Source organism: Parasteatoda tepidariorum, chromosome 2, assembly GCF_982258835.1.
Source record: "Parasteatoda tepidariorum strain Cologne lab strain chromosome 2, Ptep-v5.0, whole genome shotgun sequence".
Classification (NCBI taxonomy): Eukaryota; Metazoa; Arthropoda; class Arachnida; order Araneae; family Theridiidae; genus Parasteatoda; species Parasteatoda tepidariorum.
The window spans coordinates 125,192,622-125,218,259 of record NC_141756.1 but is presented as its reverse complement, the minus strand read 5'-3'; the positions used below and the strand labels follow the sequence as shown (position 1 = coordinate 125,218,259).

General features: G+C 28.0%; 2 protein-coding genes across 3 annotated transcripts; one reads left to right on the top strand and one right to left on the bottom strand.

Annotated features, from left to right (window-relative positions):
• The first annotated feature begins 245 nt into the window (after positions 1-245).
• LOC122271549 (tigger transposable element-derived protein 6) lies at positions 246-968 on the top strand. Its single transcript, XM_043053239.2, has one exon. The coding sequence runs from the start codon at positions 246-248 to the stop codon at positions 966-968; it is 723 nt and encodes a 240-aa protein (XP_042909173.2).
• A 1,642-nt stretch (positions 969-2,610) lies between these two features.
• rogdi (rogdi atypical leucine zipper) lies at positions 2,611-25,623 on the bottom strand. Of its 2 annotated transcripts, XM_016056806.4 has the most exons (10): positions 25,463-25,623; positions 22,903-22,974; positions 19,535-19,623; positions 19,207-19,279; positions 19,040-19,123; positions 16,785-16,895; positions 16,620-16,718; positions 16,407-16,538; positions 9,979-10,062; positions 2,611-3,697 (listed from the first exon to the last, which is right to left on the bottom strand). In XM_016056806.4, the coding sequence occupies exons 1-10, from the start codon at positions 25,493-25,495 to the stop codon at positions 3,656-3,658; spliced, it is 819 nt and encodes a 272-aa protein (XP_015912292.2). In that variant the 5' UTR covers positions 25,496-25,623; the 3' UTR covers positions 2,611-3,655. The 2 variants fall into 2 exon arrangements, with proteins under 2 accessions (XP_015912292.2, XP_042909172.2); XM_043053238.3 differs by lacking the exons at positions 16,407-16,538; positions 16,620-16,718 and having other exon boundaries at positions 3,435-3,697.
• Between the last annotated feature and the right edge of the window lie 15 nt (positions 25,624-25,638).

Sequence of the window (25,638 nt, the reverse complement as noted above, 5' to 3'; positions counted from 1 at the left end):
GATGTGTCCCAGCCACTATGGGAAGGGTTTAAGGGGTGACCTTCAAAAGAGAACATTGTTTCGGGTATGCCACTTGATCTTGCCAGGTCGCTTACCGAGTCGCTATTCGTCAAACAATAAAATTGGGGGGGGGGATAGTGGAACTGCCACATCTAAGTGTTTAAAAGACGCATGCAGAAGAAGATCAGCATAAATTTTCACTTTACCATAGCTCATACGGTTTGTAGCCTGATTTGTTTTTTATAATGGAAAAGAAAAGGAGAGATCCTACTGTGAAAGAAAAGGTTGACATTTTAAATCGTTACGATAAATTGCCGAAAATGAGCCAAAGGAATGTTGCTGTTCAATTGAAAGTTTCGCAGCCGCTTTTGTGCAAAATTTTAAAAAATCCTGAAGATATCGTAAAAAAGTGCACTTTGAACGAAAATCTGAATTGTAAAAGTAATCGAGATGGAAAAGACAAAGAGGTTGAATCTGCATTAAAACTCTGGTTCACAAACGTTCACGAAAGGGGCGCTTGCGTAAATGGTCCAATTTTGCGCCAAAAAGCTGAAGATTCAGCTGCAAAATTGGGTAAAGGAAACTTTGTAGCCACAGAAAGATGGTTCCACTGCTGGAAAAAGAGGCAGAACATACTCTACCGAAGGACATACGGTGAACAAAAAGATGCCGATAATGTAGCCGCAGATCAGTGGTTTAAAGAAGAATGGCCTAAACTTATTGCCACATATTCACTTGAAGATGTATATAACGCTGATGAAACTGGCCTATATTTTCGTGCGTTGCCTGAACACACCTACATGTTTCAGAAGGAAAGTACTCAAGGGTGCAAAACCTCCAAGGAAAGCCTAACTGTGCTATGTTGCGCTAGTATGACCGGCACTAAAGAAAACCTTTTGGTGATTGGAAAAAGTAAGAAGCCCCGCTGTTTCAAAAGTGTGAAAAATCTGCCCTTCGATTATTGCTAAAACGGATGATACTCCTGCTCATAGACAACTGCACTGCGCATGATGCAACTGTTTCATTAAAGAAGATAACCACCAAACACCACTTCTTTAATTCAACCGTGTGACCAGGAAATTATCCGCACCTTGAAGTCATATTACAAAAAGGAAATGCGTTCAAGGATCTTAGAAAATATGGAAGACCAAGATGCTGAAGATCTGAATGTGAACGCTCTAGCCAAAAGAACAAATGTTTTGGATGCCATACATTTGTTAACAATGTCATGGAATAATGTCTCGGAAAAAACAATTCAAAATTGTTTGTCATGGAGGATTTTGTCAACCAGAGGACAACAATGCTGCTGTGATGAAATAAATGGAAGACGTTTTCAATCCCCCGCCCGATATGAATGCTGAGGATTTTGAAGCATGGATGGAGGTCGACGAGAAGGTCGAGACTTCTACTTCGTTAAATGATGAGGACATTTGCAAGGCCGTATGTGTCAAAGATCCAGCTTCGTCACAGGATTCTGATGCCGATGATGAACCCGAAAGTGCTATCGAGGACAAAATTCCGACGCCTGCTCAGATGAGGGAGGCACTTCGAATCTTACGTCTAGGTGTGCAAAACAAAGCCGACGCGGAACACTTTCAAAAACATTATGATAATGAGCGATTCGTAAATGACTTGCTTCGAAAGAATGCTAAACAATCGACAATTGATGATTTCTTTTTCAGTTAATAATTAACCTTTGGTATTGTTTTCTGCAGTTCATCATTAAATATGTAAGTATACTAACTAATTCTTTTTCTTTAGTGTACATTAATTTCTATTAAATACTATAGAGTTTTACAGCAACAACTCCTAATTTAAAAAATTTTTTATTTTAATACGTATGTAAAAAAAAAATCATTTTTCAGCTTAAATTTTTTTTTCATTTACTGTATTGTAATCAATCGGTTATTGTTATCAAATCATATTCGTCCCGATGTGATCACATTAAGCGGCGTCTACTGTACCTCATAAAATGCTTATTCCATGCACAGTTTAGATAAGTGTATTAAGATAAAAAAGTTAACTTCAAAGGTTTATCTTAAATAGAAAAAAATTCCTCAGGGATTTAATTAACAAAACACAAAATTACCATCGATGAGAAAAAGCACTATAAAGTCTGTGTGCTGATCAATTTTCTGTTTTAGGGCAATCTAAAAGGATTCATAGCTTTTTTAAAAATGTAGATAGAGAGAAGATTTTTTTTCCAGTGCATTAGAAATAGTTAGAAGTTTTATTATAAGTAAAAAAAAAAAAAAAAAATCGATATTTTGGTCAGTTTTCGGGCGATCCCTTAGGAAGAAATAAAGTGATTTTAGAACACTCAATAATGAAATTTCGGAACTCTCAGTTAATTTTAGTTTTGGACCAATAACGTACATGGTTTTGTTTATAAGGATTCTGAAATAAATATTAAGGAACGTCATTACAAATACTCCATACTATGAAAAAACCAACAGCATCTTTTATCATGCAAAGTTACAAATAAATGTTAGCGATGAGACCTAACTACAAAAGAGGAAACTACAAAAACTTACAATTACAATAATTAATGATTTGGGAATTATTATAACCAAGACATTTTATAAACTTACTTTCCTTTAGAAATTAAACTTTGTTTTTTTTTTGCTTACATTATAAGTAAAGGGGAAAAAAATTTGAGCAATTTTAGGGTGGTTCGAAACATTTCTAAAAATGAGATTCAGTGTTCTCTAATATGTAAACCAGAATGGTTAATAAAATATAAAAATTAAAACTGAATTAGAAATAATTATTAATAATAATACATTAGAGTAATAAAAATATATGAAAAAATATCAAAATGATTCTTTTGTACATTTTTTATTTGAAAAAAAAAATATTTTCATATTTTTTTTAAAAATTTCAAATGAAATTTTTAGCACTTTCTTAAAAAAGTTTCATTAAAAAAATGTTACAAAATAATTTATGTGATTTTTTTCCTCATATTTATTAAACAATTAATATCTAATAAGACATTAAATTTTTTTCAAACTAATCAAACATTCATAATCACTATTATATGCCTAAAATAAATAAAATTTAAAAAAATTATGAAAATAATAGTAATTAAAGTCATTTAAATATAACACTCAAGCATTTTTGGCTTAAAAAAAGATTTTTTTTTTACATACATATATAAAATTATGCATTATTAGATAAAATAATCATCATTACCTTTATTTTAAAAATTTCTTCAAAAAAAATTTTTCTACAAAAAGATTTAGGAATTATTTTTTGAGGAAAAATGATTAATACCTGCAATTTTTCTTTAGCTCACATAGTAAGACTCAAAACTCAATAACCACTATTTGTGATTTATTTATTTTATATTATGATTAACTCTTTAAAAATACTAGCAGAGAATTTTCTACTCGCAAGAAATATTTTAAAAATATTAAAGCTCTTTTTGTCATAAATTAAAATGAAATAAAATAAATAAAAAATTTGCATTTAACTACAAAAAATGCATCTTAACTAAATATGCCATTTATATGCTAGACACGATACTAATATACTCTACAATATAAAATTTTATACCTATACAAACTTTTCTAACATCTGATGATTTTACATTCAAACATTTTATAAACATGTAATCAACAACTTAACAATGTGACATAAAAATCCATCAATAGTATTAAGTCACATTCATTTCTTTGTACTGAGCAAATACAGCAACCTGTGAAAAGAAAAGAAAAAAAAATACATCATAAACAATATAAATATATAATAAATAATACAGTAAATAAAATATATAGTAAATACGTGAAAGTTTATGAAATTAAATTTAGTGCAGAATATTAAAATTAGAGAAATTAAAATTATGCATGAAATTACTATCAATAAAAAAATAACACTAAGATAAAGGAACTATATTAAAAAATCAAAGAACACTGATATTTTACATTTCATTATAAAATGATAAAAATTAAATTGATTACTTGGAATCAATGTTCCAGTTTTCTTGTTTCTGTCAAATCATTTTTGTTTTTTTAATTATTGTTTTTAAAATTGTAAAGGAGTTAAGGTGACAAAATACACATGCAGCCTTTCATTAATTTAGCTGCTGTGCGAGTGGCTTTTTACTCAAAAAGGTTGTGCACCCCTAAAGTTAGGAAACATAAAAAAATATCAAAACAAAACAAATAAGTAGATTCTAATGTAGTCAAGTTTTTGTGAGTGGCTCTTATTTAAAGATCTCTAAAAGAGATCTACAATCTTATGTGGCAGTCATTTAAAATTGAAAGTTAAATTAGAAAAAAAGAAGTTATTTTAGAAAAAACTAAGCATCTCAAGCAAACAAACCTCTTCTCATTTTTAAAGCTAATTTTTATGATTTAAAATTAAATGCAGACCTAAACAAAGAACAATATTGTTCATTTATTTAAAATAATTCTAACATTCATAATTGGTAAATTTGATTTAACACGTTAATAAATGGTCACCTTCATTAACGCTACGTTTTATTTATCCATCTAGTTTTTAGATAGTCAACACAAGTGGTACTTTCCAAGAAAATGATACTGAGTAAAACCTCCGTGGCAGAAATGTGGCGACACGTCGACATTGTCGCAGAACAGTACAGTGTTCTTGCAGAAAGATTTTTCTTTTGAGAAGTAAAAATGTTTAGTTTTCTTTTCTACAAAAATTTACACATAATATTTGAACCATGCATTTAGATAATCACTTTTTGTCACGCTCAATTTACACCGATAGTATCGTAAATCAATTTAATGTTCCAATTCTATATTCGGTACTTATTGATATTTATTTTTACATGGTTTTTAAATATCTCGATATATTTCAAACCATATGGAAAATTTGAATCATGCATTTGAGTATTTACTTTTCACGGTAAGGATCCTATCTAATTTTCGGCAGCTATTGATTTCTCAATAGTTTTCAAATCCGATATTTTTTATACAATATTACGATTATTTATTACGCATTCGAGGAGTCCATTTCGTGATTTCGTGGTTGACCTTTGTTTTTGATAACAGATTACATGATTTTTAATAATTTTTTTATTGTGATGATTATTTATGAAATGCGAAAAAGGAAATAATTTGTGCGTTACAAAACAAACAAAAAAAAAAAAAAAAAACAAAAAAAAACCCTCCCTAACAAAATGCAAGAATATCACCCATAAAATTAGAATAATAATAGTAGCATAATAGTAGTAGAATAATAAGTAGAATAATAGTATAATAATAATAATAATAGAAAGATAAATAATAGTAGCTGGCACTTTTCCTAAAAATAAGAAGAAAAAGATTCTTTAAGATCCCTAAATTAAGAACTGACACAAAGCATTACACAACAGGATTTTTGATTAAAAGAAAAAACTTGGTCTTTCTCAGGTTTTTCAGACACACTTCATTAAAAGTTTGAAAGCCAGAGTTAAACAAAATACTTGATAACTTTAAACAGAACATTAAACTTTGAAAGCACGGGAACAAAATCTTCTAGAATGGAAAACAAACATAAAAAATTCTTTTTAAACATTTTATATACATTTAAGAAATAATAATAATAGCTTCAAAGTTGCACTATAATTGAAATAAAATTTTACTGTAAATTGTTTCTATACATTTAAAGGTGCTATAATGAAGCCAGGTTAGATACTCAGTTATATACTATAGTCTCTGAGTATAGTTATCATTGAATGTTTTTTGTTGTCTCGTCTGAACTGCTTTTAAACTATTTTTGTTTTATATGTACACAGCTGAGAAATTTGTTTAGAGTGGTCTCAAAGACAACATTTTTAGTTTATGTTCAGAATTACATAATTATGACTTCAAATTAAATACTACACATCATTAAGAAGCATTTAAAATTATTAACTGTCTGTAATGTATAATGCAAATGGTTTAAAAAACAAGGGAGATCGAATAGGTTGCACAAAAATTCAAACTTTAAAATGCGACCTTCTTCAGAAATGAAGGAAATCAAAAAGTTGTACACCTAAAAATTTTCAAGACAATGAAAATTGCAAAGGTAAATAACTAAGAAATTCATTATGGAAAGACAATCACTTCATTATGTGGAAAACATTTTGAAGGCATTTATTAAAAATTTTGTTATAAGACATAATTCGCTGTAAGGAAACTTGTTGTAGAGAGATGACTTAATTAGATAGTTAATAATTTATTAAGCAAAAGATGTATTTTTGCTATCACCATTTTTAAGAATATGAATGAATTTTAAATTCAAAAATTTTGGATATAGTTTTTTTAATATCGTTAGCCTTTGTTTATAGTAGATTTATTGTAGGGATTACAATAGCAAAAGTAATCTGTAATGAAACGAGTTTTAAAAACTAGGAATAAAATAAAATTCATTCATTGCAACAAATTTCTTGCAGTCATTTCAAGTTTCTTTCAGTTTTGTCCTTTTCTCTGTAAGAGATAAGGTTTCTTTAAGAATTAAAACAAACCTGCCTTTAAAAATAATAACAGGGTGGCCACTCAAATCAGGTTTCAAATTTCCCTGATTTTTCCAGTTAAAAGTTTTTAAAATTTCCAGGTCAGCGTGTTTTTTCTTCATCTTACAAAGTGTAGACAGGTACAAGAAAAGTGCCAATATTTAAAAGTATTTTATTTAAAATGTTGTGTTTCTAATATGTCATCTTAAAAAAATTAGACTAAATTTATTTAAATATTTGGCAAGATTTTGTTTTTTAGTTTTTAATGTACAACATTAATTTTTAAAAAATTATGATATGTAGAGAAAATAATATGTTGAGCTTGTAAAATATATTGTTTTATTGAAAATGTATTTAAACTTTAAGTAATTTTTTTAATTTTACACTTTAAGTAATTTTTCTCAAAGTATACCAAAAAATGGCAAAAAAAACCTTGGATAAATATTTTTCTATCGTCTATTTATTGCTTTAGTTTTGTTATTTAATTATTTTTCATTTAATTTTTTATTTATTTGCAATTTAGTATCAAACTTATAATAGCAAAATTATCTTTAAATAATTACTCGCTATCTCTGTATAATTTTTTCTTTTTTATAGTTTAAACGGCTCGTAGTCGTAATAAATCAATAGACTGCATTTGAAAGTTGATTATTTGTCATCATAAGAGGTAAATGAGTAATGAATATTGCTATATTAGTTTATTTTGCCCTATTACACTGTGCAATATGTGAAAAAAATTCTTAAAAGAAAAATTTCATGTCTGAGATTAAAATTTGTGAAAAAATTCATAAATTCACATTTGAGTGTTGCAAAAGTTTCCATAAAACTTATTTTAAAAAAATATTTTGCTTGAATTCAAACCGAAAAAAAAATTGTTCAGTACATTTTTTTTTCCTTCAGACTTTTAAAAACTATTGTAGATGCAAAAGGAAACTCCACTAAATATTAATTTAACGAAAAATTAGAATATTTACTAATAGACAGAGATTTTTTCTAAAAGTAGACAATGACTTTTATGAGATAAAAGTTTTGTTACATTTCGATTATTGATTTCTTAAAAAAAAACTTTTGCTTTGTTTTTAAAACGTTCCATACAGTTTTGCTAAGAATAGAATATATTTTTTATTATTCAATATATATTATGAAATATTCATTTTAATAAATACATTCTTATTTCATATGTCATAAGTGTACGAACACTTTTGTGAGTCCCTGTTCATAGGTGTTATCACATTTCAATATAAAGCAGTTTAATTCTGTATTTTATCTAATTTCAATTATATCTAATCTTTATCAACTCCTATCCCTCCCTCCCTATAAATTTCAATTATATCTAATCTCTATCAAACCTAATATCTAATCAATTACATATAATCTTAATCTAATTCAATTATAATTCAAATATAATTATAAAATTCATTTATCATATTTTCCTTAAATCAACACCGAAAGTCAAATGTTTCAATAATGTTGTTTTGAATTAACATTACTATAGTTAGAGAACTAATAAACAAAAATGAATATCGCAAATGCAAAATTGTCTAATTTCTTGTTGCATAATCTTTAGGAAAAATACTTAAAGAATTCCAATCTAAACACATGTCTTTTTAAGTTCAGTTTAATTGTTTTTACGACTAGAAACTTGTACCTATACAGTGAAACCCTACTTTTAAAAACTGAAGCAAATATCCAAACTCTTTCTTATTTCAACTGTTTAGTGATACATTTCTGTCTAAAAAAGTTAAGTATCACATGTGACGGTAAAATAATTTAAAAAATTGGTAAAGTTAGAAAATTGGTAAATAATTTAAATAGGTAAAATTTTTAAAAAAATTAAGAAAAAATTTCCAGCTTTTCCTTAAAATTTTCTGATTTTTCCAGGCTTTTATCCAAATTTCCCCGATTTTTCCAGTTTTTTTCAGTAAAAAAATCCCTGATAATTCCAGGTTTTCAAGGTAAGTGGCCACCCAAAATTTAGGAATTTAAATTATACTATTATTTTGCTCGGTAAAAAAGTCTTAAGAGTGGGATTTCTAACCGAATTTAATAATGAAATTTTAGGGCATTAAAATAGTGGTGTGAAGATAATAAGGATAAGAAATAATGTTTTACAATAGGACATCTTCTGTTTCAATCTACATAAAAAATTAAATATAAAACATGGATTCAGTTTTTTTTTTAATAACTTCCCAATCTCTGCTTTTTTTTTTTTTTTTTTTTTACTTTTTCTAATAGTGATTAGACCAAGGAGTTTTCCCCAAGCATTAACACAACTCTGAATACAACTGAATCCAAATAAATTGAATAATTATTTTTTAAAAATAGAAAGTAAATAGAGAAGTTGAGAAGAAAATAAAAGGTATATTATATTAACTATAAAATGCCATTAATTATTATGAAGAGTGCTTAGATACAAGTGATTTATTTGCATGTTGAATTGCATGTTGAGAGCCAAGCACTAAAAAAAAAAAAAAAAAAAAAAAAAAAAAACAAGATATTTCTAAAATATGCAAAACAAAAAGAATGCAATGATTCTAAGTGGTCTATACTACGTAATACTTCATAAATTGCATTATTGATTTTTCATAAACCGCAATCTCAGAAACAAACCAAAATAATAAATTTAATTCTTATTGTTTTTAATGTTAATGCTTTAAATAATTTGAGAATAATTAAGTGCATATTTTTGGGTTTTAACTTATTTATATCTAAAAATTATTTTAAAGCATTAATATTGACAGGGTATCTGCTAGATTTTCAAATTCATGACTTTTCAGGACTAATTCCACGAATTTTTCATGACTTAATGAAGTTACTATTTCTCCCACAAAAAAAACAACAACAATAAATTTAAAAAAGCATTATAACAACATTAACTGAAATGATAGGTATAACCAAAACTGTTATACTCTGCATCTTCATATTTATAGATTTTAAACTTAAAAAACTGACTAAAGAAAGAGCAGAAGCAATAAAATAGCTGAAAAAAATACAAAAGCAAAAATTTTTTTTTTCTTCTTCTCTGCAGAATTATATTCCAAAGATATTTGTCTTGTTTGCTGGCTTGCTTCAGCTAGAATTTGAAATTGATAAGAAAAATAAAATTAATTATAACAAAAATTCTGAAATCACAATAGTCTAAAAGATAATTCGCACTAGAAATGATGTTTTTTCTTTCATTTTTTAAAACAAAACCATAATTTTCAAAGAACATGATAAAACATTTTATATTTTAATAGAATATGACCGTGAGTGAGGATTTGGTTACAAATTCAGATATTCGGAACACCATTAAATGGGGGGAGGGGAGTAAATTCCATTTTAGAAATTCGATTTATCGGCAACCTAAATCCGTGACTTTCCTTGATTTTCTAGGTGCGCAGATACCCTGTATTGATCTGTATCAAATACACATTGTCATACCTAGTATTAAATGCAAAATGACATGAATTCTGTAAAATGCAAAGCCTGAATAACAATAAATATCCTTTTTAATAATTTTCTTCTGTTTAAACAAAAATGATGCATTTGTTTACCTTATTTTTTAGTTGCTGACACAGCTGTAATGAGACAGTAAAGAGGACTAGTACTTCACTTAACCATGGGACAGAGGATTCTGCCTGCAGAAGAAAGAAGAAAAAAAACAATAATTTTGAAGCAAAGAGATGACAAACTTCTTTTTTTCTAAACAAAACAAATTAAATATAGAGCTGCTGTAATATCAGATGGAAACACACATAAAGCCAAAGAAACCATAATTCATTGGTTTTTACTCAAATACCAGAAATAGCTATACTTTGAACATAAACATTTGACATATCCTCTTTCTAGCAAAATCAATCAAATGGTGCAAATCAAACAAATTAAATAAATATTAAAGATCTCAAGACTCACCAAACTGTCTAGGGAGTCTTAAGAACGAGAGCCATACTTTTTAAAAATTACATTCATAAATATTCAGTTATTACTTTTACAAATTTAAACATTAAAGTTTTTTAGCGTTAATATCATGTAGCACACAATAAAAGAAAAAATTTAATAATCATTTTATACACAGTCCTTTCCACTGAATTGAATAACCTACTTATATGAATAACACAAAACGGAATCAAATGCTTTTCTATAAAATCATCCTTCCAGAAATGGCTACTTCAATTATTTCAATCAATCCAGTCCTCCTTTAATCACATAAAAAAATAATGTCAACACAAAAAACGACAATGCCAACTTTCATCTACGAAAAGATACTCCACCATAGAATTGAAATAATATTTCATACATACTAGTGAATTGGAATTATAGTTTTGGAGTGGTAGATGCACTACAAAGATAAAAAGGAATTTTTTTTATATTGGACTGTATATTTAGCACTTAAAAGTAAAACTTATATTTAGCACTGTAAAAACTGTGGAGTAATATCTTCGATGTGGAATAACCCTAAGAGTTGGGTTAAGGAACACTCTCTTACAACAAATTGAGTTTTCATATGCAACTTAAAAGGTGCTCTAAACAACACAAGCTCAATGCTTTTACACCATGCGTTCATACTTCCTCCGACTCTTGGCACATTTTGATTTTGCCTGTAATTGTTTACAATCGATACCGAGTGGTCTTCAGAGTTGCTTTTCATCTGCAAAAATTAAAGTTTGCTATCAAATTTTGTTAGCAGCTATTAAGTGACCAAAGGGCTTTTAACCCCTATTTTTCACCCTTCATTTGCCCAATTTTCAGAAAGTGGAAAACTAAGTCAGTTAAATGTGTTTTAAAACAGCCTTCAGTTATAGATTTCTTTGACAGGAAATAAATTGTGTTATATTAATATAAATCGTGTATACTTTTCATTATCATTGATTTTTTTTTTATAAATTAAAATGTCATTTGTATTTTATGATACTGATACTAACAAATCTAATTATAACTGTTTATTCTTCATTAAAATGACTTTATTCCCTCAAAACATAATATGATGTATATTGAATGCCATTTCAAAGAAAAATTTATAAAAACATAGCATTTAAGATGAATTCCCTTCATAAAAAAATAACCTGCTTATTTGAATACAATTGGCTGGAACCAATGGTATTTCTTTATGCAAAGATACCAAAGTATTTGAGTGATTTGGGAAAAGTTTGGCCGGTTTTAGTGTTTTTCTAAACTAAGAACTACCAATCATTTAGCTAGATTTTTAATCTTTTTATAATGGATGGTTAAGCTACATTTATTATGCAAAAAAAAAAATGGAAATCTAGCTAAATGAAAACAGCATAACTGTAGTTTAAGTCCACAATGTGCCCTGGGGCAGAATTTTTTCGGGCTTTTTGCAAAAAATCTGACTAGTATTAATATCTTTCTGCAAGATACTTTTAGTAATTACAAATATACATGTTACCAATTTAAAGTAACAAAAGCGTGAACTACATAAGAAAAAAAAACTTTCCGGAAAAAATAATGAAATTTTTTTAAGTTGAATAGGTAATTTTTTTTCTTATTCCAATATTATGAGCGACAGCCTTGCATTTTGTAGGGGGGGGGGGTACAGACTAATTATTTCCCTTTTTTGTACGTCATCATCAAATTTAAAACCAAATTAAAAAATAGTGAAATCCATAGCAGTAACTACTGAAAGAAAAAAGAAGATCCAACGCGAAATCACGTAAATCGAACTCTTTAAAAAGGGAGTTACAAATCCATGTTTTAATTTCAAGATTCAGCTGTTGTGGTAAATAATATCTGATTAAAAATATCGGATTTTAAAAACTAAGTGGAAGTCAATAAGAATAACTGCCAAGAAAAAAAATAGAATGAATATTTCTGCCGAAATGAAAACCATACTTTTTACTGCAAGCATTTTTCCCCACTACGATGCTCGAGAATGGCTTTATTTTTAATGAAACATTTTTTTTTCTCTGTGAATCTTTTAATGTTAGTACTGTTAAATGCATGTTTTTATTAAATTCAAGTTGAAATTTAACTATGGACAATGATTTTTACAGAATTTTAAAATTGGATTCAATTTTAAGCCTGCAATTTTACAAAAGCAAAATTATCCTTTCTATATGGGGAAAAATATACAGAAATTTACCTGTCATAAATGATTTTTATTTGAAGTGACAGTTTTTGAAAATATTTTCTTACTTTACAATATTTTTGTGTCAATACCTGTCATAAATGATTTTTATTTGAAGTGACAGTTTTTGAAAATATTTTCTTACTTTACAATATTTTTGTGTTCATTTTTTCATTTAATTTTCACAAATTATGTCTAAAATTTGCCCAAAATGGGTACCTCTAAAAAAAAACCTGACAGACCCGTTTTAATATGTTCATCTACTTTATTTAATAAAGAAATTTTATAACAAAGATCAATAAATAAAATTTGGGAATTAAAATAACTTTAAACACCAAATCAAAATATGTTCACTGCATGGATGGAACCACACAGAGAAAAAAAAACATGGAAAAATGGAAGAAACAGATTACTTGCAACCTAAGTGAAAGAAATAGAAAAAACTCTTTCTCAAAAAGAAATATAATACATTAAAACAGTTTATAATTGCTATGTTCTTTAAATAGTAGTACTAATTTTCAAGCTATATACAAATACATATATAAACTACATATAAATATAATTTTTTAAAAAATGGCAACTAAAAAGCAACAATTGAAAAAAAGAACAATTAAGGATTTTTTGATGAAATTAAACTAAAGTTTTCTAATATTTTCAGTAAATGAGTATAATAAAACCTGTTTAAATAACATAATCAAACATTATTAATTCCGCTAGGCCGGGATAGCCTGGTCGGTAGAGCACTGGACCCATGTCCGAGAGTTCGAACCCTGCCGACCGAAGACTCCACGTGTAGTAAAATGGCGACTGATGCATGTTAAATCTGTCAAGTCGCAAAGTTCTCTAAGTTCCCAAAACAAGTCAATACCTCTGGGGGTACTGAATTGGAGATTGATCGTTCTCTGATTCAGGTCAAAATTATAATCTGTGGATGGATGTATGAATGAGTCTGCCCTGAAAACGGGCGTGGCAGAAGTTGAATTCTTGGCCATAGATGGTACCACTAGAAAACAAGAACAATTGCACCCCTCTGCCTTAACAGGCATACGAAATCACCACCATTAATTCCGCTAAATTAATAAATAACACATTAACACCAAAAAGTATATACTGAATCCACAATTGTGAGTAGCATAAAAATTTTCATAAACAAATACAGTAAAAATCTTGGCTTTGAAAAATCTTTACTTTTTGCTGCTTTACAGACATATGATTGCAAAAAGAAATTATCAAAAAAATTTTCTCAATTTTTTTTAAAAAACAACTTAGCAGCAGGTTATTTCCGATTTGTCAACTGGCAAATTTATTAAGTCCCGGTAAAGATTCATTGGGTGAGGAGGAATCCCTCAAGCTATATATTCTGATAATGCAATAATCTTTAATGCAACGAGTAAGGAGCTCTTTGAATATTAAGACTGTTCTAACTGCATAGCTACCAACAAGGACAGGAAAAAAATCCAGTAGATTTTACGAAATGATATAAGTTTCATGATAATTTTTGCATAATATACTAAATATTTTACACGTAGGGAATTTTAGGGATTTTTATAGCCATCAAAATAAAAAAACTGCAATATTTTCCAGTTATGATTGACGTTAAACATGCTTGAAATTTTATGTATTATGTTTAAGCATAATTTCGAATATTATTGGCATTTAATTCCTCAAAGATAGTTAAAAGATGCTTTTAATTAATTTAATAACAGAGTACTAAACAAAAATAAATTGAACATTTTAGTTTAAAAAAAATTTTTGAACTGCCTTCTATAAATGAGGTTCACTTCATTATGTATTAGCAATACTTATTCAAATATTTTAGCAAGCAAGCAATAAGCTGTACAAAAATTCTATTTCAATAGGGAATTTTTTTAGGAAACTTACTCAATTTCAGGGAATTTTCTAAAATGTACAAAAACCAGGAGAATTTTAATTACACCAATAGACCAGGAGAAACTGGCAAAATCCAGTAGATTAATTAAATTAATATCCGACCAACAATAAGGTGAAGCAAGTACCACTAAATTCGTTCTGAAGTGGATGGGCAAAAGAATATTTGTAAAAACTAACACAAAGTTAGAAACACAAGAAAGTTACCTAAGATAAAAGAAACAGAGGCAGTACTTCTCCAAAAAGAGCTTTATTCTCACCTAATGTGGGAAAAAAAACTCTTGTTCTCAAGGCAAGAGAGAGTTGTGAGAACTGTCAATTTGAGAAGCGGGGACAAGATCTTGTTGCGTTCTCTAAAACTAGTCATTCCCTTGCAGATAAACCAGGGTGTGGAGGATGTTGAGAACCAAGAATTGTAGGTTTGCATAAACATGCACTGACAGTTCGATACTTCAAAAAAAAAAAAATCCATTCTGTCATACATTATGTTTAATAAATACTTGTGTTCTGTCTTAACTTTCATTTCAGTCTAATAAAGGGTGCGTAGCCAAATCTTTCAACAAAAAATAAGCACCTTTTAAGTACTTTTTAAGCCCTAAAAGAATATCTTTAAGCACTAAAAACATTTTAAATGTAAAATAGTTTTCAAAGACTTTTCATGATCAGGATAAAATAACTAGTTTCTGACAAAGAACTCTTTACTTGATTATATTAACCATTATAAAATGATCTAGAGATTTTTCAGTTCCATTTCAGAGCGTGGAAGATAATGCCCGAAATTGAGAATATGTAGCAAAATGCAGCAGAGTTGCACATGACAGTGCAATAATCTCACAGAACCCAGCTCAGTATACGTGCAAGTGGACCCGCAAGCACTTCATCAAATATGTAAAATGATTACACTTTCATACACTACGGATCGACAGTACCCCGAAATGTATCGTGTTTGAATGAATTGTGAAAACGTTGAATAGAACAATGCGAAAACTACTCTTTTGCATAATACGTGACAAAAATAGACATGGTAAAGAAAAAAAATTTCATTTTCGTAAAGGGAAAATTGAGCACTTTTTAAAAACACCCAATAAAAATAGCATCTTTAAGGGCTTTTAAAAAGCGAAAATAAAAAATAAGCACCTTTAAGCAATTTTTAAAAATGCTTCATACGATGTAACAGAATTCAAATTTTAGATTAGCAGAACTCTAAGAAAATTTAGTTGGAATACAAATTATTGATTTGTGAAAGTTTGCGATTTAACGGTCTTGAGATTCGCAGAATTTCGCAAATTAGCAGAAGAATCACATGCCTGACTATATTAAATTTTTGTTAAAAATTCTAATAAAACTAATAGTGAATAATCTAAGCATTACGTCCAGTGTCCTAGAAGAAATACTGGATGAAATGCTAACTCTGATTTACAACAGAATGAAATGTCAACTAGAACCAATGAGGGTTGTCACTCAAATCTGGGGAAAAAAATTCCCTGCGTTTTCCCTATACGTACTGTTTATAATATATTAAGAGGAAACAACAATTACTGCGCTCTTGCCTGAGCTATATTCGGGCTAACTATATTTATTAGTTTAAATTGCTGAAAAAACAGCTGAACATGCTAAAATAATGCTATAGTAAATTAAATAGTTAAGTATAGATGAAATATCATGGTTAAATATTTAATAGATTACACTTTGAGTGGTCACCATTTTTTTAAAAGACAAAAATAAGAAACAAAATTTTCTGTATTTTTTAAATGCATGCATTTTTCAGGTTTTCTCTGTGGAGTAGCAACCGTGCCAATGTGATTAATATCTACTACAGTTAATTTAACTCATTACTGTTCACAGTTTTTTTTTTTTTTTTTGTTGCCTGAAATATCTTTATATGTAATTTAATGAGAAAACACACATTGTAAATAAAATTATATTTAGATTTAAAAAACAAAATCCCAAAAAAAGTATAATTGTTGATTATCTCAGATGATTTTAAATAAATATATGGCCAAAACGAACCTGAAATACATCGAATTTGGGTGGTCCCTGAGCTTCCTTTGAGAGAATGTGGTAAACAGCAAACACTAGTTTGTGGGACTGGACATAAAAACTTATTGCAAGATCTGGCGGCAGCGGTGGTTGCAAAGATTTCTAGAAATAAAGATCACTTTTTTAAAAAATGGATGTTCACTGCTGCGTTGTAAAAAAAGGGCAAGAAGAGACAATTCCTACCACATTTCGACTTTTCTGCAGCTCATTTATGGTCCGTTTCTTGGGTATCAATAAACAGGATCTACCTCTTTGAAGGCATCCCATCAGATTGTTTACAACCTATTCATAGAAAACTGATAAGTTAAAACTACAAATGCACTGTTAAACACATAGATTCATACTCACGTGTATAACTTCCTCTGCAGATTGAAACTCAAGCTTTCCATCCATGTTAGCTGCAGGGAGGGATGTAAATATTTGAAGAGCAAGAGCCAAGTGATTTCCTGCATCTTGAATCTACAATGCATTTAACAAATGAACCAACTCTGAATGCTCTTGATTTTAAATTTGAAAAAAAATACATAACTTGTTTAAGTTCAAACTAATTCTAGTATTTTCATAAAATAAAATTGTAGCTGCATAGATACATAAAAGCACTATTTGAAATGCAATTAACCGCTTCCCTGATTTTCCAGAGTTAACTCGGTTATGTATACATTGCAAATATTTATTATCCCGCGGTTAATTATCCCGCAAATATTTATTATGCCGAGAAAATTCGGACCTTGTCAGTATGTTTTGTTTGATAACGTTTGTGTTTGGTTGGAAGAAAAAATAAATAAATAAAAAAGTAATCTGCAGTTATTCGAAGTTTGCCAAGTTTTGCTGTTTAATTGTGGGACTGCACACGCGTCTTGTGCGATTGTATATACGATGGTTGCAGAATTCACATAGAGAAAAAAAAAGAGTAAAGTAAATAAAATAAATGGTGTATCACTTCACAGGTGTGTTGTCCCTTGTTTTAAAAACTATCATAAAAAGACTAATATTTCACTTTTTTCATTTGCCCGAGATAACTAGGGATAGTAAATGGATGGTAAATTAAATGTTTCTTATACATAAAAAAAAAAATTAAAATTTCAACTTAAAACTTGTGTATTATGTTTTGTTTTAGTTCCTTGTATTTATTAATGAAATAAAAAAATATGCTGATTTCCTGCATTTCTTACAAAAAATTTGTAAGAGAAGCAGTTAATTAAAATAAATTTAACCTCTTCTTTGAATTTCTGGCCAAAAAAATAAACTTTTTTGCTGAAAATTAATATATGTTCTATCCTAAATTCGAAAAGGCAAAGTATTTTTGTCAGCATGCAGTTTCTTGCTTGACCCATTGGTGGTGAAATATGTGACATCCACTTATCTCCAGTTTCCCTGCATTGCACCCAAGTTTTATTTTTAAAAATACACTGTGATAACATAATTCTTAGCTCGATTGTTCTAAGGTGTTTAAGAAAAATATTTACAATCACTGTCTTCGAACTCACACTCTGAATAGGTCATAACTATAAAAGACAGAAAATTAAGTACTTTTTACAACCCCCCAAAAGCACCTTTAAGGGCATTTAAAAAACGTAAATTAAAACTAAGCACCTTTAAGCACTTTTCTTGACACTTGGGCAGATAATTTTGATGGAGAAGTGTTTGCAATCCTTATGGCTATTACAGCTATTGGTGAACCATCTGAACAAAACATTGTTATCTTTGTCGATTCTCAGGCTGCTATTCAGACCATTTCTGAATATAATTTATATCCCTCTGAACTCGAATTTAAGTGTAAGCAACGCATTGACTCTCTTCTTCGTTCTGGAAGAGAGGTAGTCCTTCAGTGGATCCCTGGCCACTGTGGCATTTACGGAAATGAACGGGCTGACATGTTGGCTAGAGAGGCTTCAGCACTGCATCCATCTTCTCATCCAGTTCCTCTTAGAAATGCAAGGCGGCTTCTTAAGAGCAAATGCAGGCACAGAACAATATCTGCTCTTTGGGACTTAGCTGATGGAAAATCCTGGGCCAGCCTTCTTGATGACCAGCAGCGCTCTCACCTTTCCCTCCTTCCCAGAGCTGAGGGAGTTGCTTGCCTTAGATTAATTACCGGACATGACTACTTACAGGCCCATTTATTTAAAATTAACTTGGTCAATTCACCTCTTTGTGTGCTCTGTAACACTTCGCTTATGACTGGGGAGCATTTATTAGATTGCCCCTCTCTTCTTGACATTCGTTCCTCTGATGACTTTTGTGCCCTCTCACCTTCTGGAGCTACTTCAGTATTGTATTGAACTGCAAGACGCCTTATGTCTGAGAAGACAATGGCGGGCGTAATTTTTTTTTTTTAAAAAAAAAAAAAAAACCTTTAAGCACTTTTTAAAAATGCTATGCACCCTGTCCTCTGCAATGTTCTAATGCCACGATTTGTTATTTCAAATAGACGTCGAAAGTAAAAATTAATGCGAATGGACTGTGTATAGTCACAAAACAAGCATTTTTAAACTAGAAAATTAATAACGTTTAATTTAAAAGCCCCAATGAGATATAAATGACCTCCTCTGTGGGGCACTTACGAGACAATACTACAGGAAAACTATAAAAGGAAAAATTACTTGTTGTAGTTTCCACTGGCAGTCATTCTGAACAATAGTGCGATGAGAAGGAACAGAATGTTTGTGGAGCTTTAATAAAACATCCTAAAAGAAACAAAAAACATTGAGTGGCTTTTTTTAAAAAACCAATTTCAATCCCATTAGAAATGTACTAAATAACAACATACTGCGTAACTAATATTGTCACCAGATAAAGTAACTATTGCTTGAATAGTATCAGTTGTGGATCCACCAGTTGAGCTAAAAATAAATAAAAACAATACACTTTCTATGGCAGATAACTATCAATACAAATATAATGCAACATAAAAAGTTTTAAAAAATGCATAATTTAATTTAAACGTTAGTTTGGCAAACATTGCTAAAAACTTAGATGAAACATATATACAGAAAAAAATGTCACATTTAAAAAATTTTCTGAAACAATGATTATTAATATTTATAAAAAAATTAATATAATAAGTTTTCACAAATTATATATAAATGAGAAAGTACCTCGTGTTAGTCAAAAGAAACTTTTCGCTCTTTACTAGGGATTCAACACCATATAATTCATCAGAATCAGGAAACCTTCTAGCACATTCCTAAAAAAATAATAAAACTCACACATAAGAACTGATAAAACAATTGAGATTTATAATATATCTATAAAAAATAATAGTTTTGAATAAATAGGATTATTTTAACAATAAATCTCTACCCATGTTGTTGCCTACTAAAAATATAAATTCCTAATTCATTTTTAAAAACCAGCTGTCAATTTAAAACAGGTTTTGCCAAGTGGGCCCACTTTGAAAAAACCCATCCGGGTTTTATTGGGTGGGCCCACCTTGAAAAAACACACTTGGTGGGTTTTTTCTCTAAGTGGTTTTTTAAAATTTGGTTGAAAAAGAAGTATCTCCTAATACTATCATTGGACACGTCGTGGAAGTTAACAAATATTTTAGAAATGTGCATCAAGCGCATGGATGGGCAAATGGAAAAAAAAAACTGCTTGATGCCCCAATGATACTAGGTGGAGTTCATATTATGACCACGTAAAAACTTTAGCCAATAATTACCATAAATATCAAGAGATTGCTCTTGAACATCAAAATGAATTCAATAATAATATGTCAAAAATATTAAATTATGCTGGGCTTTACCAATAAACTATCAATTGAAAACAATGAAAAACAGTTATCAATTGTTTCTGAAGCTTTATTAAAAAAGTTGCAATCAGAAAACATTTCATATTCAGAAGCTGATGAAATATGAATTAACTTACTATCGTGTGATGAAATAGAACCCAATAAACATTTTCTAAAAATATTCCATCAGGCTGTTCAGCCACCTTATTTATTAGCATATTCATCCAGGATCCCAAAACAAGGGGACAATTTTTAAATGATGAACAAGAGCAATTAGCTGAAAACTGTCTTTCTAAGCATCATCCAAAATTTCTGCCAGGTGTTATGGCATTCAAAATTTCCAATCCTGAATACTTTCCAAAATCAATGATGCTTGACACTGTTATTCAACAATTTCCATCAAAAAATAGTGGAAAATTATGGAAAAGAAGAAAAAAAAATGTAAGCTATTTCTGCCAATTCTTTTTTCTTTACACTCAGCACCAGCATCCTCTGTTTCTATCGAAAGACTTTTTAACTTTCAGTTTGGTGTGGAGTAAACTACACGAAATACATTAGGAATAGATAAAGCTACAAAACTGGTAAATGTGTATCATCATCTAAGAGAGAAATGTAGACACTTTGAATCTGCTGTATGATAATAATAAAATGGATCTTTTTTAAAGTTAATTCTTAAAATCTGCTGACAATTTTTAACTACTGGAGAAAGTTTATCACCATTAAAAAACAATTAAAAATTAAAATATTACTTTTAAGATTTTTTAAATATTATTTTTAAGATTTCATTCAAATATAATTTATTTTATTTCTTTTAATCATGTTTAAAAAAAATTGAGAACAAACAAAAAAAAACAACAATAAACAAATTTAAAGCTTTATTTTCCAATTTTAAAAAAATAAGCTAAAGCTTTTTTATAATTTTAAGATTAATTTGTTTTTTGAAATTATAAAGTTAAAATTTATCTGAAAATGCAGTCTTTTTTTTAAGGTTAAGTATTTTAAAAATGGGACGAGTAACTGATACTCTTTATAATTATACATAATTTTAATTTCACTTTCTATTAATCGAATTATAAAAACATGGAAGAACATTAAATATTTAATCCAGTTTAATTTTATTAAAGATAAAAGTCAAACGAAAATTTTAGTTTTTACTGATTGTAAATATTTATTGATTATAAATTTGTAATAATATATATATATATATATATATATATATATATATATATATATATATATATATATATATATCCCATACACACCCATATATATATATACATATATGCTTAATAAATATAGTAAATAGATGTGTGGGAAAACAAAAAGATAATTAAACTTGTTCCTTTTATATTACTGTTGCATTTATATTTTATAGTGCTTCAGTTAAAAGTTGTGAAATGTTATGTATTTAACAACAAAGATTCAAACATGCATTAGGGATAGTGCATTACTTAAACTTATTTTAATTTTATTAAACATATTTTATATACACTTTTTGGATTTATTTCCATTTTTAAGCTTATACAGCACTATTCAATAAATAAAAATATTTTCACAGTAAAATTTTAAAGTTCAAGAGCACTAATTGAAAAGCCCAATTTTTCCCGGGTTTTTTCAAATAAAACCCAATTTTTCAAGGGTTTTTTCCAATAAAATCCAGGCGGGTTGGGTTTTTTCAAAAATCCCCTGGTTTTTTCAAACCCTGATTTAAAATCATCAAAATGTGTAAAGATTTTAAGTAGCTTGTAAGATCAAACTAAATAATAATAAAATAAATATATATTATTTAAAAAAAATCTTCTTGTCTTCATTACTAAGATACCCTTTCCAGTAAGTTTTAGCAATACCTTTTCAGGAATTCTTCTAAATTTAATTTTGTTTTTTTTTGATCATCACATAAATATAGTAAAACATTAATGTAAAAATTCTAAGTAAAATAATTTGAATGCTTTTTGGAGTCAGATTACCATTGAATTGGATAGCATTCAATTGGATTTCCGCTACATTCAATTGACACACTATATGGTTATAAAAGAAGGAAAACAAATCAACATTTTCTTTTCTTGTCTAATGTTTACAATTTCTATTTATACATTTAAGTAAATGCTCAGATAAAGGATAAAAAATTGCTCAGTATTCTTTTGATTATTTCTAGCTACATAATTGCCATAATTTTTCGACACGTTAAAAAAAAAGTCTATAAATTTTGACACCTTTGCAAGTTAAATTTGAAACGGAGTGAAGTAACAAAAATAAAATTTAAAAAAAGAAAAATATTATTGTCGAAAAAGAAACTAGGAGCTTCACTTTTAGAATAACTACGAAACTAAATAACTTCTTTAGTACATAGCTTGTGTACTAGTTCGCCTCCCATCTAAAGAGCAGGAATGACATTCATTTTATTAATATTTAACTATTTTATTTATCCACTCTAAACTGACCATCAAAATTTTTCTACATAAACCCAAATGTTATAATCAATAAATATTCATTAATGAATAAATAATACAAATGAACATAGCATTAATTATTAAGATACATTACTAAAAAATTCACAACACTACAAAATTCATTGAAGTAGTAGAATAAAAATTTACCAAAATATTATTATATATTTACAATCAATATTTACTAATGCATAAATAGTGAAAGCAGTGATATCATTAAACTTTTAAAAAAAACACACACACATTTGCACAGAACTATCCATTAAAAAGTAGAGAAGAAATTTACCAAAATAATGTCGTGTATTTCTTCCAAGATAACAGTAACCTCTTCTTGCAATAGCCAATCAAACTCTTGATGCTTTAAAGAAACAATTTATTAAAAGGTCAAATTAATGTTGAATTGGATGTGTACAGAGACACTTACAGTAAAAGGCTTTTTCTAAAAAATCTACCCCTGGTTTTATAAATCTAAAATTAATATTTAAAAAAAAAATGGTTCCTTCAGACTAAGTTCTTTTTTGGCAATTTCGCAAAAAATTAAATTAAGTTTCCATTTTAAATAAATTAAATTTTAAATTGTAGCTTTTAAATAAAAAGACCATCTTTTATTTAAAAAAAACTGATAATTAATAATTCATTATTCAAAATTAACCAAACATTTTAATAAATTTCATTAAAGAACATTAAACAAAACAATGTAAGTAAAATATGATACATTAATTTTACTTTCTCTTAAGGATATTTATTTCGTAAATAGATAAAATATTATTAATTTTAATGATGTAATTTATGCTCTATATTTGCTTCTAAAACTAAACAATTTGCCTAAAATTTTTCTACATTTCAATCATGTTCTGATTGATCTAGTGCAATATTTCCTAGAGTGCGGTATGCGTACCACCAATGGTACGGGAACAGTTTAGCGGGGGTACATGTTCTTGTGCGAAATTAATCAGGTTATCTTGCAACAAACTAGAATATTAAAAAAGTTTACTTAAAAACAAAGCTAGCCATCAAAATTTACGATTACGTATTTTTCTATTGGCTTTTTTTTTTTGCAGAATTAACAGTTAATAATTAGTGGTGTCAACAGCCAGTAGTGATTTTTAACTTTTATGCAATTTTTTCAAAGTAAAAAATACATTCATTTTTTTTATTAGTGGCACACAGCATTACGAAAAATTTAGAAAGGGTACACAAAAGTCTTTAAGTTTGGGAAACACTGATCGAGTGAAATAAATTCATAATAATTATTCTTTAAAATTACATTAATTTATTTGTAAATTAGACCTTTTCTTTAAAACTGTACATGATTTGTTCAAAATAATTACCTCCAGGGAACACCATCCATATATATAAATATATATATATCAGGGGTCTGTCTAGGGTTTTTTGAAAGTGAAAATTTAGACATAATTTGTGAAATTTAAAAATTAGGATTAAAAAATCAACACAAAAATATGATAAATTAGAAAATATTTAAATATTTTTTGAAAATATGTTAAAAGTATTTTGTAAAACTACCATTTCTCCTAAAAATAAATTTGTGAAAGTAACTCTTAACGGCAGCAAATTTTCCCTGGACAGGCCCCTGTGTGTGTATATATATATATATATATATATATATATATATATATATATATATATATATATATATATATATATATATATATATATATATATATATATATAATCAGAATTTGAAACTGACTGCTTAACACATTATTTTATGTAAAAAATATTTGATTAATTTCATTAATGTGTAGTTCATTTAACTTCTAGAAAGCTGAAAAGTAAGTATAAAATAGTCATTCTTAAAACTTATTCTATTATTATTCCCTTAAATAACAATCAATCAATTTTTTCTTTAACAATATATTTTAAATTTAATAAAATAAGAATATACATAGAAATTTTTTGAAAAAACATACTTATTTCAAGGCAAAAAAAAAAAAAAAAAAATTAGAATAAACCTGTGGCGTAACTACCACTACAAATATTAAATACCAAATCATTAGATGAAGGTTGGCATGTCTTATATACTAATGATTTGGTATTTAATATTTGTAGTGGTAGTTACGCCACAAACCCAAGCAGTTTTTCCTGCTAGGCTGATTAAATTCAAAGGATCTTGAAGCAACAAATAAATATTTTTAAAGTTCCACTCGAAAATAAATCTTGAAACAAGATGAAGTGCATGTGGAATAAAATAAATATAAGTTGTCAGTCAGGAATAATAAACAAACATACTACATGAAAAAACTATGAGAATTTAATATAATTATTGGAGTAGCTTAACTTTTAAAATGCAAAAATCTGAGTAAATGAAAGATCAACAAAGAAAAAATACATATTTAAAATTATGTTGCAGCACACTTTAACGCAAAAGATACATACTTTCAGGACTCATAATTAGCTTATCACATAAAATTACAAAGGTATTACTTATGTTTTTGACAATTTTCTTAATAGATTACTTGATTTATTTAATAAATCACATATTAATAAACTAGAAAATAGAATTTTAGTATAGTCAAATAAAATTTGAACAGAATAATAAAATTCAAGAATTAATGTGGAATGAGCATGCAATAATAACGTGACGAAGCCTATTCGCTGATAATTTCTTGAAGAGCTAAGTTTTTTAAAATCAAGAGAGAAATCAACTTTTAAAATTTATCAATTTTACTTTATAAAATAATAAAGCACACTGACTTAGAAATTAAATAACAAATTTTAATCAAATTATTAAGGGTAGGATGATTATGTGATAAAAAAAAGATTATAATTTATAGATATTTAAGTTTAAGTAAATCTAATATATAAACATTTCAATTTGTACTCACAAGGGTAACTACTTCATCTTCTATTTCAGCCATAGCAACTTTCAGTAAAATTAATTCATTAACAAAACTTACTATAACAAAACTAATTTTGTTTGATGGTTGGACAACGACAACAGATTGAAAAGTAACGTTGCCTACTACCAGTTTCTGTATTTTCCGGTTACTGAGAGAGAGAG